The 12,009-nt window shown below is 28.4% G+C and overlaps 1 protein-coding gene across 1 annotated transcript; it reads left to right on the top strand.

Annotated features, from left to right (window-relative positions):
* The first annotated feature begins 10,413 nt into the window (after positions 1-10,413).
* LOC112323908 (uncharacterized) lies at positions 10,414-11,221 on the top strand. Its single transcript, XM_024584136.2, has one exon. It carries the CDS (start codon positions 10,489-10,491, stop codon positions 11,044-11,046), a length of 558 nt encoding a protein of 185 aa, XP_024439904.2. The 5' UTR covers positions 10,414-10,488; the 3' UTR covers positions 11,047-11,221.
* Positions 11,222-12,009: the final 788 nt, after the last annotated feature.

Here is a 12,009-nt window from a genome sequence, read left to right as displayed (position 1 = left end):
CCAGATTTTGTAGATGGTTCTTGTCTGTTATTAAATGCCTTACTCTATACATCGCATGTGTACATGTAACTATGTTTACCTCCCATTTTTTACCGTCCGATGAGGAAACTTTTCATCAAGATGAGATGCAGGGTGCTTAAGGTGGGATGCGTTACACGTGAATTGTAGAGTAGCATAAAGTTGGTTGGCCTCTGCAAGGTTTAATCTTCAAAGACCTGCAACGTCATCGTTTTGTAGATTTGATTACTGTGCTTCATCACTGTCAAAAAATAAATCCCAGATGCAAAGCTATCACGTGCTTACACGGTCCAATGGAGAAGAAACTAAGAGGGATGGTATTGGAGGGGATCGAGGCTAGTGGGATTTAGAGAGTGGCAGAAAGAATCACGTGAAAGCTGTTACTTTTTATGATTGTTGTTAGATTTTATTTTTATTTTTATTTTCTAGCGAAAATGTGGTTGCTTTTAATGGCAAATTTAAGGAGAGGTGACCGCTCTTGCACCCATCCACATATGCACACAATGCGGCCATCTTTCTTTTCTTTTCCTTTTAAGACCATGGTGGGACCTCCTCTTCTTCGTAACCCGTTAAAGTTAATATTCAGAGCAGGTTTTTTTTTATATTTTAAAAATATTTTATTTTAATATATTTTAAAATAAAAAATAATTTAAAAAATAATAGTTAAGTATCAAACGGACTAGTAGTTAATATTTAATAGCGCGCTTTTAACTTCCTTTGGGAAGTGTTTTAAGAGTATATTTGTTTTAGAAAAAATATTAAATTAATATTTTTATTGTTGTTGTTATATGTGCGGTTAAAAATAAAAAATAATTTAAAAAATAATAGTAATCATAATATCAAACAAGCTATTAATTAATATTTGATATTGTGTTTTTAATTTTATTTGAAAGTATTTTAAAGAGTATATTTGTTTCAGAAAAAATATTAAATTAATATTTATTTTATTATTGTTATTCCGATGATTTTGATGTACTCTTAAAAATAAAAAAAAATATTTTTTTTTAATATAATTCAAGGCAAAAAGTTTCGTACATCAAAACATGTATATCATTTGAAGGTCTTGGTCATTAATGTCAGTGTAAAATTGGAAAGTTCATCTAAGTTGGATAAAGGCTTCAATTTAGAAAAGCTTAGGTTGGAAGAGTTTCATTTGATGTACAACTTGTTGGGACATTCAATCAAATTAAAATATTAACAAAATATTGAAATATTAACAAAAATATTCTTATAACTTTATGTGATTGCCTGTTGCCTGTTGAATTAAAGCTCAATGATTATAAGCCTAAGTGATAAGCCTATAACACCGCAGGCTCGAATTCATGATCATTGAAAAGTAAACTCAAAACCAGATTAATTAAAAAATTTTATTTTTATTATTGATTGTTGTTGTACCCTCCAAAATTGATGCATTTTCTTGCATATTTTCCCATTCAATAACTATCTTATGAACTACTCCTGGGCAATCGTTGTTTTCAAATCATATTTCATAGCTCCCTAACATGCACACATTTATCTCATTCCTTGCATTTGAAGTTATTATGGACTTGGAATATGAGCTGCTTTTTGACATAATCCACTATGAATCCTCTTCAGATTTCCTTTGAATTCGTGATTTGTTAAATGATTCTAATTAATACACAAGTGGTTCGCTCTAGATTGATGAAATACTTATTATAATCATAATTACATTACAAGAAATACTAAGAGAGGAAGGTAAATTATTGTTTCTTTTAATGTGGCACTACATTCGGATGCACGATGGGCAGCTGAGTCAGCTCCTCCTTTTTAATCCTTGAAAAATTATTCTAATATGGTCACTAAACTTTTTTATTCTTAATTTTATCATTTCCCATTATGTTCATATGATCTTAAGCTTTATAATTTGTTTTATTTATGTTGTATGACTTATTTGAGATGTCAAAAATTATCATAGCATTAAATAGATGCTTTCTATTCCAAAATAGAATTTAATTTTTTCAGTTAGAAAAAATTAAAACAACAGGGACCAGATTTAACAGTATAAAACAAGCACTTTTTTTCTTTTTTATCGTTCATAAGGCATGAAAAACTTCAATTTGGCCCCTGAAATCTTTCTTTTTTAGTTCTTGTATTTGGAGGGTTTTACGTTTCAATCTTAAATTTCATTTGTTTTACTTTTTCATCTCTAAAATTTAAAAAGAGAGAGGGAGAGAGTCGTTAGAAAAAAAAAAAAGGAGAAAGAAAGTGTTCGGTCAACCATATTCTAGCCACCGAAAAGACCTATCTTAATGTCAATTAGTTCATCTTTGAGAGAAAGGTTCAATGGAGATAGTCTTTATCTTAGAACAAGTCATAAAAAGTAGATTGAACCCGTAAAGTTATTTTTTATACTACTGGATTTTATTATTTTTAGAATAATTATAAGTTATTTTTTTGGGATTGAAATGGGTTTATTGAGGTTTCTAGAACAAGTCATAAAAAGTAGATAATGTTTATATAATTTTTAATTATAGGTTTTTTGTATGATTTTCTAAAATATATTTTTCTTATATTTTTTCTTAAAGGTACTTAAAAATAATTGATTCATGATTTTTTTTTAATTTTAGGTTTTATTTAAAAACAACTCTTCTCATAAAAATAAATATGTTTTGTTAGAATAAAAAAGAAATATATGAGTAAAAAATTAGATTCTTAATTAAAAAAATATTGTTTTTAGCTTAAATCATTACAGTTTTTGTGAATATTTTTTTTAATCATTGTTTCTTTTTATTTTGAAAAGGATAATTTTGATATATATATTAAAAAAAATTATTCAATTTTTTTTTAAAACAAAAAATAAATTCCAAAAAAATATTCGCTACAGTATGCGAGCAAGTATGCTATTTAATTATAGAATTCAATTTGGTTCGCTCTGAACGCCTATTAATTCCATGGTACATAATCATTACTTTATATTGAGATTAATATCTTGAAATTATTTTGGGTATAACAGTACGAATAAGGAAGAGATTATGTATATTATTACATTGAAAAGACATATTTTATGTGTATTATATTATCAAATAAACACAACTTTTGATTTGTGTCTTATCATACATAATCTATGCAATAGTCTACTTCAAATTCTACATATGCGACGCCGACAACTTTCTTGGATTTAAGAGCCTAATGATTGCATTTTCTTCATCTTCTTCTTCTTCTTCTTCTTTATCTACAAAAATAATATCTCTTTGTGAAGTTCTACGAGAAGTCTTTGATTTGCTATCCATCAAACTCTTGATAGCTTTGTTTTGTCTTGGAAACATTTTCTATGGACCAATCAAATAACGTCCATAGTAGGGCAAATTTTACTTTAAAGGTATAGATTTTCCTCCTTCAAAGTCAAATAGATTTAAAGTTTTTCTTATCGTTATCTTCGAGCATGGATTGTTTTATTGCGGGGGTAGCAATGTATAATGATTTGTGGTGGGATTTTGGCGAACTCTTTCCTTGGTTTGGAAGAGGTATTTTGGTTTACAAAACAAAAATAAAAGATAAAATCATGTTAGAGCAAATTAGTTTCCTATAAAATTAAAGGTTTTTGAAAACAAAGTAAATCTATGTTTATAGCGAGTAGCTAGGGATAATATCACTTCAAAGATAAAAATAAAGAAAGATAAAGAATTTCTTACTTCAAAGTCAATAAATTACAAGTTTATTCTATCATTATTTTCTAATATAATTTTTTTTTATTAATGTAGGTGTCCGAGCCAGCTTACGCGCACCTCGACTAAACTCACGAGCCTTGAAGTTAACGACCATGTAAGCCTCTAGTGGCCATGAGATTTGTGGGACTCGAACTAGTAATCTTTAGAGAGCAAACATATAATATAACCAGTTGAGCTATACCTCTCAGAGTTTCTAATACAATTTCTTATACTGTGGGGGTGGTGATATATATTGTGGTGGGGTTTCAACAATCCCTAAAATGGGGGGAAAAAAAACTTTAATACTAAGAGTATCCTTCACTTAATAATAAATTTGTTTCAATTGAGTTATATAATCCGATTCATATCTGATTAGATCTTGCCCGCCAATCTAGCCTAGATTTGGGTAAAAATTTTGGTAGCTTGATCTAATTAGAAATCTAATTGGACCCTAGCTAGTCAATTTTTCTCTCAGGCCAAATCAACTCATCCAGATTCAATAGTGTAAAAAACCACCCAATATGTTAACATTACACACCTAGTGTCATCTTTTTTTATCCTCAAAACATACTTGATAGATAGGGTTTCGAGTTTTTTTATGCCTGCCTCAATTAAGAGAATTTTAGATTTCTAAGTTGAATGTTAAATATGATGTTAACGATCTCAACTCCAAACTTAAACTCTAAATTATTCATATGATCTTTGTTTTTATATGCATAAAGCAAATTTAAACTCGAAGAGTAATCAAACAACTTGATTCCTTTTAATGCAAAACATACCTTAGCAGTTCAAGATCAAAGAAATAATATTCATTGGATGATTCTTGATTTTATTACAACTATGCACGGGAATTCCTTGATAGGAGAACATGAATTGATATATTTTTTAGTATTTTCTGGGTTTTCTGGTAATGAAAATTGCAAGCATACTAAATTACAATGGAAACTACAAGCCTGCTGGTTTATAAGTCCAGTGATAGTGATTATTGCCTACAAATTATCAATCTACAAGTTATTTGCCTACTTATTATCTACCTATGGGATTACAAGCTTACTAATAACACGTTTTAAAGATCTTGTAAACTTAGTTCAATTACAGAGCAATTGTTGTTGATTTATTGTTGTTGTCGATGATGTCCTACTCCTCTCACAGCCTTGAGTTATATAGAAACATAATGGATAATCATCTATTAACCACCCATTCTCTTCATTATTTTCTTATTTCAAGGAAGCATAACTAAAATTGCCCATCTTCATTACCTTATGTGCTTAAAGTAGTCAATTTTTTTTACAAGCATAGATCTTATCAATTCTTACTTACAGCTGAGTTTGTCTTTCCTTTCTTCTGATCCAGACTTCATAACTACTTGATTTTTATGTGCAATACTTACTTAGTCCAACCCACAACCATACTTGTCTTCATTTTCTTCTAGCCCAAACTTTTTTTCCATATGAAATGCTTACCAAGTCTAGCCCGTTACCAAGTTCATCTTTCTTATACCCGGACTACCTCATAACCCCTATGATTAATTTAGCAAGTAACATAGTAGATAAACACACACATAAAAGAGCCTAAACCATCAAGTTAATTATTTTTATTAAAATAATAGAGTTTTTATTTAATTTCTTATTGATTTAGGCAGAATAACTGAATTTCTTAGAGTTGGTTTTTATATGATTCAATTGAACCCCAACATAGATTAGATTTTTAATACTGGATTTTTCTGGTCAACCAACCAAATCAAGTTCAATCTAGCAACGATGCATACAAGTTGCAACACCTTTTTATTTTTTCTTCTATTCACCTTCTCTATTCTCTCTCTAAAATAACACAAAACCTAGTGTGATGCGAACCTTGTGATCACGTGGTCACGCAACCGACAATCAAGATTGAGATCTGATCTCGGAAAGCTAAAAAATATCTGATAGAAGTGTGACCCAATAAAAACATGTCCCAAGACACCAACACTATTGGAATGAAGTAGAATGATGCCACAAAGTCAGTCAATCTTTGATAAGTCAGATTCAGTTCGTTCAAGAACTGAAAAACGCAAGAATCACTCTCACACATTAAAACTAAAAAATTCAGAAGTAATATTCATCAATGACTGCTGAAATTTAGGTTACATGTGTTTAAATAGTTCTTAAAAATTAACCCTAATGGATCTACCCTTGTGCGTTGAACTGACCCACATACAAAACTGACCCAAAAACCCTAAATTGAAAAACTCATAACCTGATCCAAACAAGTCTTGAATCCTAACTCAAAATAAAGTTTTAAATAATCCCAAACATGAAAGAAAATAATAAAAATAACTAATATGTCATTAATTAGCATCAGCTCTTCTTTCCTTGTGTAGCTAGGATGAATAAGGAATTCTTATAATTGGTAAACTGGAGACACATTGGCTGCTACAGTAGGTGACGTGTTGCCTGATTAATTTTGATCGCCCCTTAAAAATATTTTAAAAAAATCCAGGTGGGCGGGCCTGGGCCACGAGGCCCAAATGCCTAAGGTCTTTTTTAATGGGCCCAAATGCACTAGGTTCTTTTGTGCAGTTTGTTTTTGTAATTCTTTTATTCTTTATTTAGGTGCAACATAAATTGAATAATAAAAAAATTATTAGACCTTGTTGAGTCCTTGGCATGGATTGGTGATTCGATAGGTTATGACACAACATTTTGGGTTTTTTTAATGCATTTCCCCCCTAGTTTTTTTTTAAATATAGTTTAACTCTTTTTATCATTGATTTTTTTCTTATTTCACTTTTTTTAAAAAAAAGCAATTTAATCATTTTTTCTCATTTATCTTAAAACAATTATGCCTAATTGGGATCATGTTTTACCTAGGTTCTAAATTTTATTTGTTAATTAAAATTGATTGAGATCAAATACAGTATGACATATTTTTAAACTTTTAGCTTAAATCCTTTTATTTACTTCTGGATTTAATCCGATTTGTGGTCAATTAAGATACAATGGAGGTCCAATCGGGAAGATAATAAGGGAAGGAAAAATAAAGATAAATTATCCAGTCACATTAACTCATTATGGTCATATCAATTACCCGGACGGTAAAGTTTACGTGTTAACTCAAGTCAATATAGTTTATCGTCGTCTTTTCATTTCACTCCCTCGATTTTGTTTTTTTTTTAATCATTTGACAATTCTTTGTTTTCACATTTAAGCTAGGGTTAGACAAGACTAAAATGACAGAGGCATTTTTCTTTTAACCAGATTACCTTTTGAGTGAGGCATCTAGTTTGTTGTTTGTCCGCTTTGTCAAACTAGTCACACAAACTTTTTTTTTCATTTATTATGATATATTGGTTGAGTTTTTAATCATCATTTCAAATATTTTATTGTATGCAGGTAAAAGAGAACTACGTTTATATTTTTTAATACAATTATATGCTTTTTATCCGACCTGTAATGAATCGTGGGTCGAAAGCCTAGCATACACATATATGTGAAAGGATTTTTAAATAGAGTTAGGTAAAACATTAATATATTTGGTATGTGCAAAAAAAAATATTTATTATTTTCTTAACAAAATATTTCTCATAATAAATAGATGTGTTTTTAACAATAATATGTTTGCAAACAATATTTTTTTTCTTTTTTTTTCCGAGAAGGAATGGACAGTGGATTTGATGGGAGAACTTTTCTTTAAAAAAATACATTTTTATTGAGTAAAATTTAAAAATAAGAGAGGGAAAGATTAAATTAGAGTATATATGTATATGATAACTTCTTTTAAATAATATTTGAAAAAAGTTATTTTATAAAAAGTACTTTTGGTTGAGATTGATTTGGTATTTATATATGTTTGGTTAAAACTGTGGTTGAAATTGAGGTTGAACAAAAAATAGTTTAATGTGTTTGGTTAAAAATGCTTTTCAATTTGAGGTTTTAAAATAACTAAAAATGATATATATTAATATTGATGGTTTTTAATTTAAATATTGTAAATTTAACTACTGCTATTACATCATGAAATAAATAAATACTTTATATAAATTCATTCGACAAGGACTACAGTTTTCATGGTTTTTTTAGCATGCAACAAAATCAGGTAAAATATCATCATGAACAAAATTGGGATTACGATCAAATTCTGTAAATGCTACACCATCATGCGATCTCTTTCTAATTGATGCAGTGTCATTGAATAATGTTAAATACTAGTTTTTCAAATAAAACACAATTAAAAATTAAAAAAACTGGTTTTTTTACTGGGTCGGACCCGGTCCAATGTATTTAGGTTCAGGCTGGACCCGGTCCGACCATCAATAATGGATAAGCAGAACTGTGCAAAGTGAGTTTTTAATTCACTTTGCACTGTTCACTTAAAATTAAGTGAACAGTGCAAAGTGAATTAAAAACTTACTTTGCGCAGTTCTGCAGAGTGAATTATTCACTCTGCACATAAAGACGGAACGCAGGCAGAAGCAGCAATTTTTTGCTTTTGTTAAATTTGAGACACAGCCGCAAATATGGTGGGTTTCACAAAAACAAAAAACTATGTTTTTTAACTAAACCAAACATCAATATATGTGGTATATAATCAACTTCACCTGCAGTCATAGTGTCAAACGGGCACATAATTTGCCGATATTTTTTTATTATTATTATAGTGTTTGGTTATGTTGTTGTGTTTATATTTTCTATGAATAATTTTAAAATTAAAATAGCTAATTGCTTTCATCTGAGACCATCCATTAATATTAAAATCTAGTGTTTATTAGCTTTTATGAGGAATCTTTTTTTTATTCACAAAAGATATATCATTATCAAATATATAATGAAAGGCTTGAAATTACTTGTGAGTATTTTATCATTCTTACAAGAACATACAATTTGTATGGTAAAAAAATTGTTTTAAAACTCAGTATGATTGATGAGTTGAACTAGATCTTGGATTGATCAAGATTGAAAAAAAATATAAAAAAATTAGGTTAATCTAATTAAAAACCTGGATTAACCCAATCAAAACCGACCATCAATCTTTTGATTGTTTTCTTTAATTTTTTTTAAATGATATTGTTTTGAAAACCAAATAGATTTTGGACCTATAATAAAAAGGACTACAGCCAATAATGTATTACGTTATGGATCCATTTGGTAATGCAAATCACTCAATTGATATATCTTTTCCTAAATATTTTTGGATCATTTAACGTATTGATTAAGATTAAATTTTCTTTTACGAATGATTTTAATAATATATTCTCTATATTAATTCAGTATATTTTGAGAAACTTAATAAATTTTTTCTAAATATTAACTCCAAAATATATTAAATTCTTTTTAGAGTTAAATCTTGTTTCCCATATTTATTGATAATCAAAACGGAGTTTTCCCTTTTACTCACTACACCTTTATCATCTTCCCAGTATTGTAAAGTAATCCTCGCATATAATTAATTATTTTATAGAAACTAAAATAAAATTGTAACTAGAGCTAATGATTTTTTTTGTTTTCTGAAAAAAAATAAAGTTATTAGAACTTATAAATAAAAAAATAAAAATAAAAATAATATCAACAACACTTTAATTATCATTAAAGTGATTTAACACTACCTATACTAATTATTGATTTTCTTTGTTTTTGAAATTAAAAATAAATACTTTTAAGTCCTTTTTTATTTGGAAAGTGCTTTCCAATTTGTCTTATGTTTGTTTACTTTTAAAAAAATTAATTAATAAAAAATATTTTTTAGTAAAAGATTTTTCTGCATAGTTTTAAGAAAAGTATTCCTTTTATTTTGGGTGGAAAACATGTTTTAGAAGTTGTGAAAAATTTAGAATTGTCTTATTATTTGTTGATTATATCAAATTTGGTCCTTAATCTTTTATTTTCTATATATTTTGTCTTGATTTTTTTTCAGTTTCATCCCTTACAATTTGATTTAATTTGGATTTTATATCAACTTTGAGTCTCATTCTTTTAATTGTTATTTGCTTGTCTCTTATTCTTTTCTTAATTGAGATTTTTTATCTATCAGATTTGATATTTTTATTTTTTTATTGCTATTTAGTTTATTTAAAATAATTTATGAAATTATATATTTTTTAATTTTTTTATCTGTTAGGTTAGGTCTTTATTATTTTAATTGTTATTTATTTTATTTAAAATAATTTATGAGATCATATTATTTTTCTACTCATTTTCTATGACACTATCAAATATTATAAAATAATTTACTTTTTTGTGGTTTTTTTTTTTATAAAAATCACTTCTAAAAAAATTATTTTCCAATAAACAAGCGTGTTAAATCTCAAATTAATTTTAAATTAAAGTTCAATGAATAATTACAAGTACTCTTTAATCCTTACAACTATATATTATAATGAACACTCACGGTCAAATTTCTTAATATTTATACTATACCTATTATTCATGGGGTTTTGAGTATCTAATGAATATCTATTATTCACTATTATTTATTAATCAATAAAAAATAAAATAGTTAATATATAAAGTACATAGATATCATATTATATTAAAAAAATTTAAATAATCTACAAATATATTTATATAATATAAATATATACTTCAAATTAAATTCAGACAAATTTAATAATATTTATATTCTATCTATTATTTATTATATATATAAAAAATTATCCTTTCAAATCAGGTAAAGTCATTTCAATATTCATAAAATTAGATTAAATTATCATCAGTACTTGCAACTTCGTTGCGAAGATTAACGACTTCAAAATATCGAAGTCCTTACAACTTCCTGATGAAGATTGACTGCTTCAAAAAATACAAAAATCATCGCTTTCAACAATCACATGCCCTCCATGTATAAAAATCCCCACTCACATTACACCCCTTCTCCTCTCCCAAGTTCCAAAGCTCCACCACCACCACCACCACCACCACCGATTTACCGCCATGACTTCCGCCTCCACCACCACTACCACAATCAATCCCCCACCATGTGTTCCCCACCTTATCGAGTCATGCTAGCCACCAGCACCTGGCTCCGAACCCGACGGAGCCGTTGCGTCTTCCTCCTCCTCTTCTCACCGATCCTCCTTCCATTCCTCTGTGTCACCTTGCCTCTACTATGTGCCTCCGAGCTATGCATCCGCCTCTGCCGCCGTGGCCGGGGCAAGAACAAAGAGGACGGAGGCGATCGGTTGCGGCGGTGTGAAGAGGGGTTTTGTGACTGTGATTGTGAAGAGGAAGAGGGTAAAGAAGTTGGGTTATTGCAAAGGTATTTAGAAGATCAGCTACGGCTCGTTGGATCTGTGTATGAGTGTGGTGATGAATTTGATGATCATGACGATGATCAAGATGGTCAAAATGACCATGAATATAATCTTAATACTCCTCTTTTGGGTTAGTTTTTTTATAGATTTTATTTTTTTGTGGGGTTTGATGTAAATTACATTTTGGATTTGATGTTGTTGATTATGGTTTGAGTGATTTTGTTAATCATAGGATTTGGTAATGTAATTTCAATTTGTGAGACTTCAAGTAATTATACTTCCAAGTAAGAAAACATCACTTTGCTCGTTAGTTCCTACTTCCTTAGCTTCTGGATTCATCTTAGGCAGGCATTACAATTTCATTACAATTAAATTAGATTAAAAATTAAGAAAAAAAACCGGGAAAATACTGTAACGAGCTGCACTGTGCTTCTCTTCACATATTTAGGATTTACAGTCGAGTTTTTTTTATTATCAAACTTTTTCTAATTGCCCTGTTTAAGAAGGTGTTGTTTTTAGTTTATGATATTTTCTATTTGTAAATTCTTGGAAGTTAAAAGGTTTTGATTAAATTTCCGAACTTGATTACAGATTGATTTGAATTCTTAGTGTAAAGATACAAATAAAAAGGACCAAAAAGAAAAAAAAAATCGTAACCTATTTGAAATTTGTGCGACAAAGTTAGACTTCTTTTTTTGTTCTTTTAGTCTTTTTACAAAGATGATTATTGCCGGTCAAGTTAATTTTTGATTGAATGTCAAAATAAAATATTTAAATATGGTTAATGTTTTTTTTAGTAGAAAAAAAAATTGTTTGAGGGTTTATATAATGTAACTAGTATAAAAATAATATGTAAAAAATATATATGACTAAATAAAATTTCAAGATGATATATTTTTATAATATTAAAATAAGAACATATTGGAATGACCTCAAACAACCCGGATTCATGTGTCAAATTTATGACTCGGGTTATGAAACTTTGATAACTTTATAGAAAGCAAGTCAAAATAAATTATAAAATTTAATTCCTAATCAATCAAATATTGAATGATGAAATTGAAAAAAAATCAATTAAAAAGGGACCTAAAAAAATAA

This window comes from Populus trichocarpa, chromosome 13 (genome assembly GCF_000002775.5).
Source record: "Populus trichocarpa isolate Nisqually-1 chromosome 13, P.trichocarpa_v4.1, whole genome shotgun sequence".
Lineage (NCBI taxonomy): Eukaryota > Viridiplantae > Streptophyta > Magnoliopsida > Malpighiales > Salicaceae > Populus > Populus trichocarpa.
This window is presented reverse-complemented; position numbering and strand designations above follow the sequence as displayed.

Excerpts from the sequence above, each read along its gene's own strand:
- LOC112323908 (XM_024584136.2), top strand. The coding sequence starts at position 10,489 with ATGCCCTCCATGTATAAAAATCCCCACTCACATTACACCCCTTCTCCT.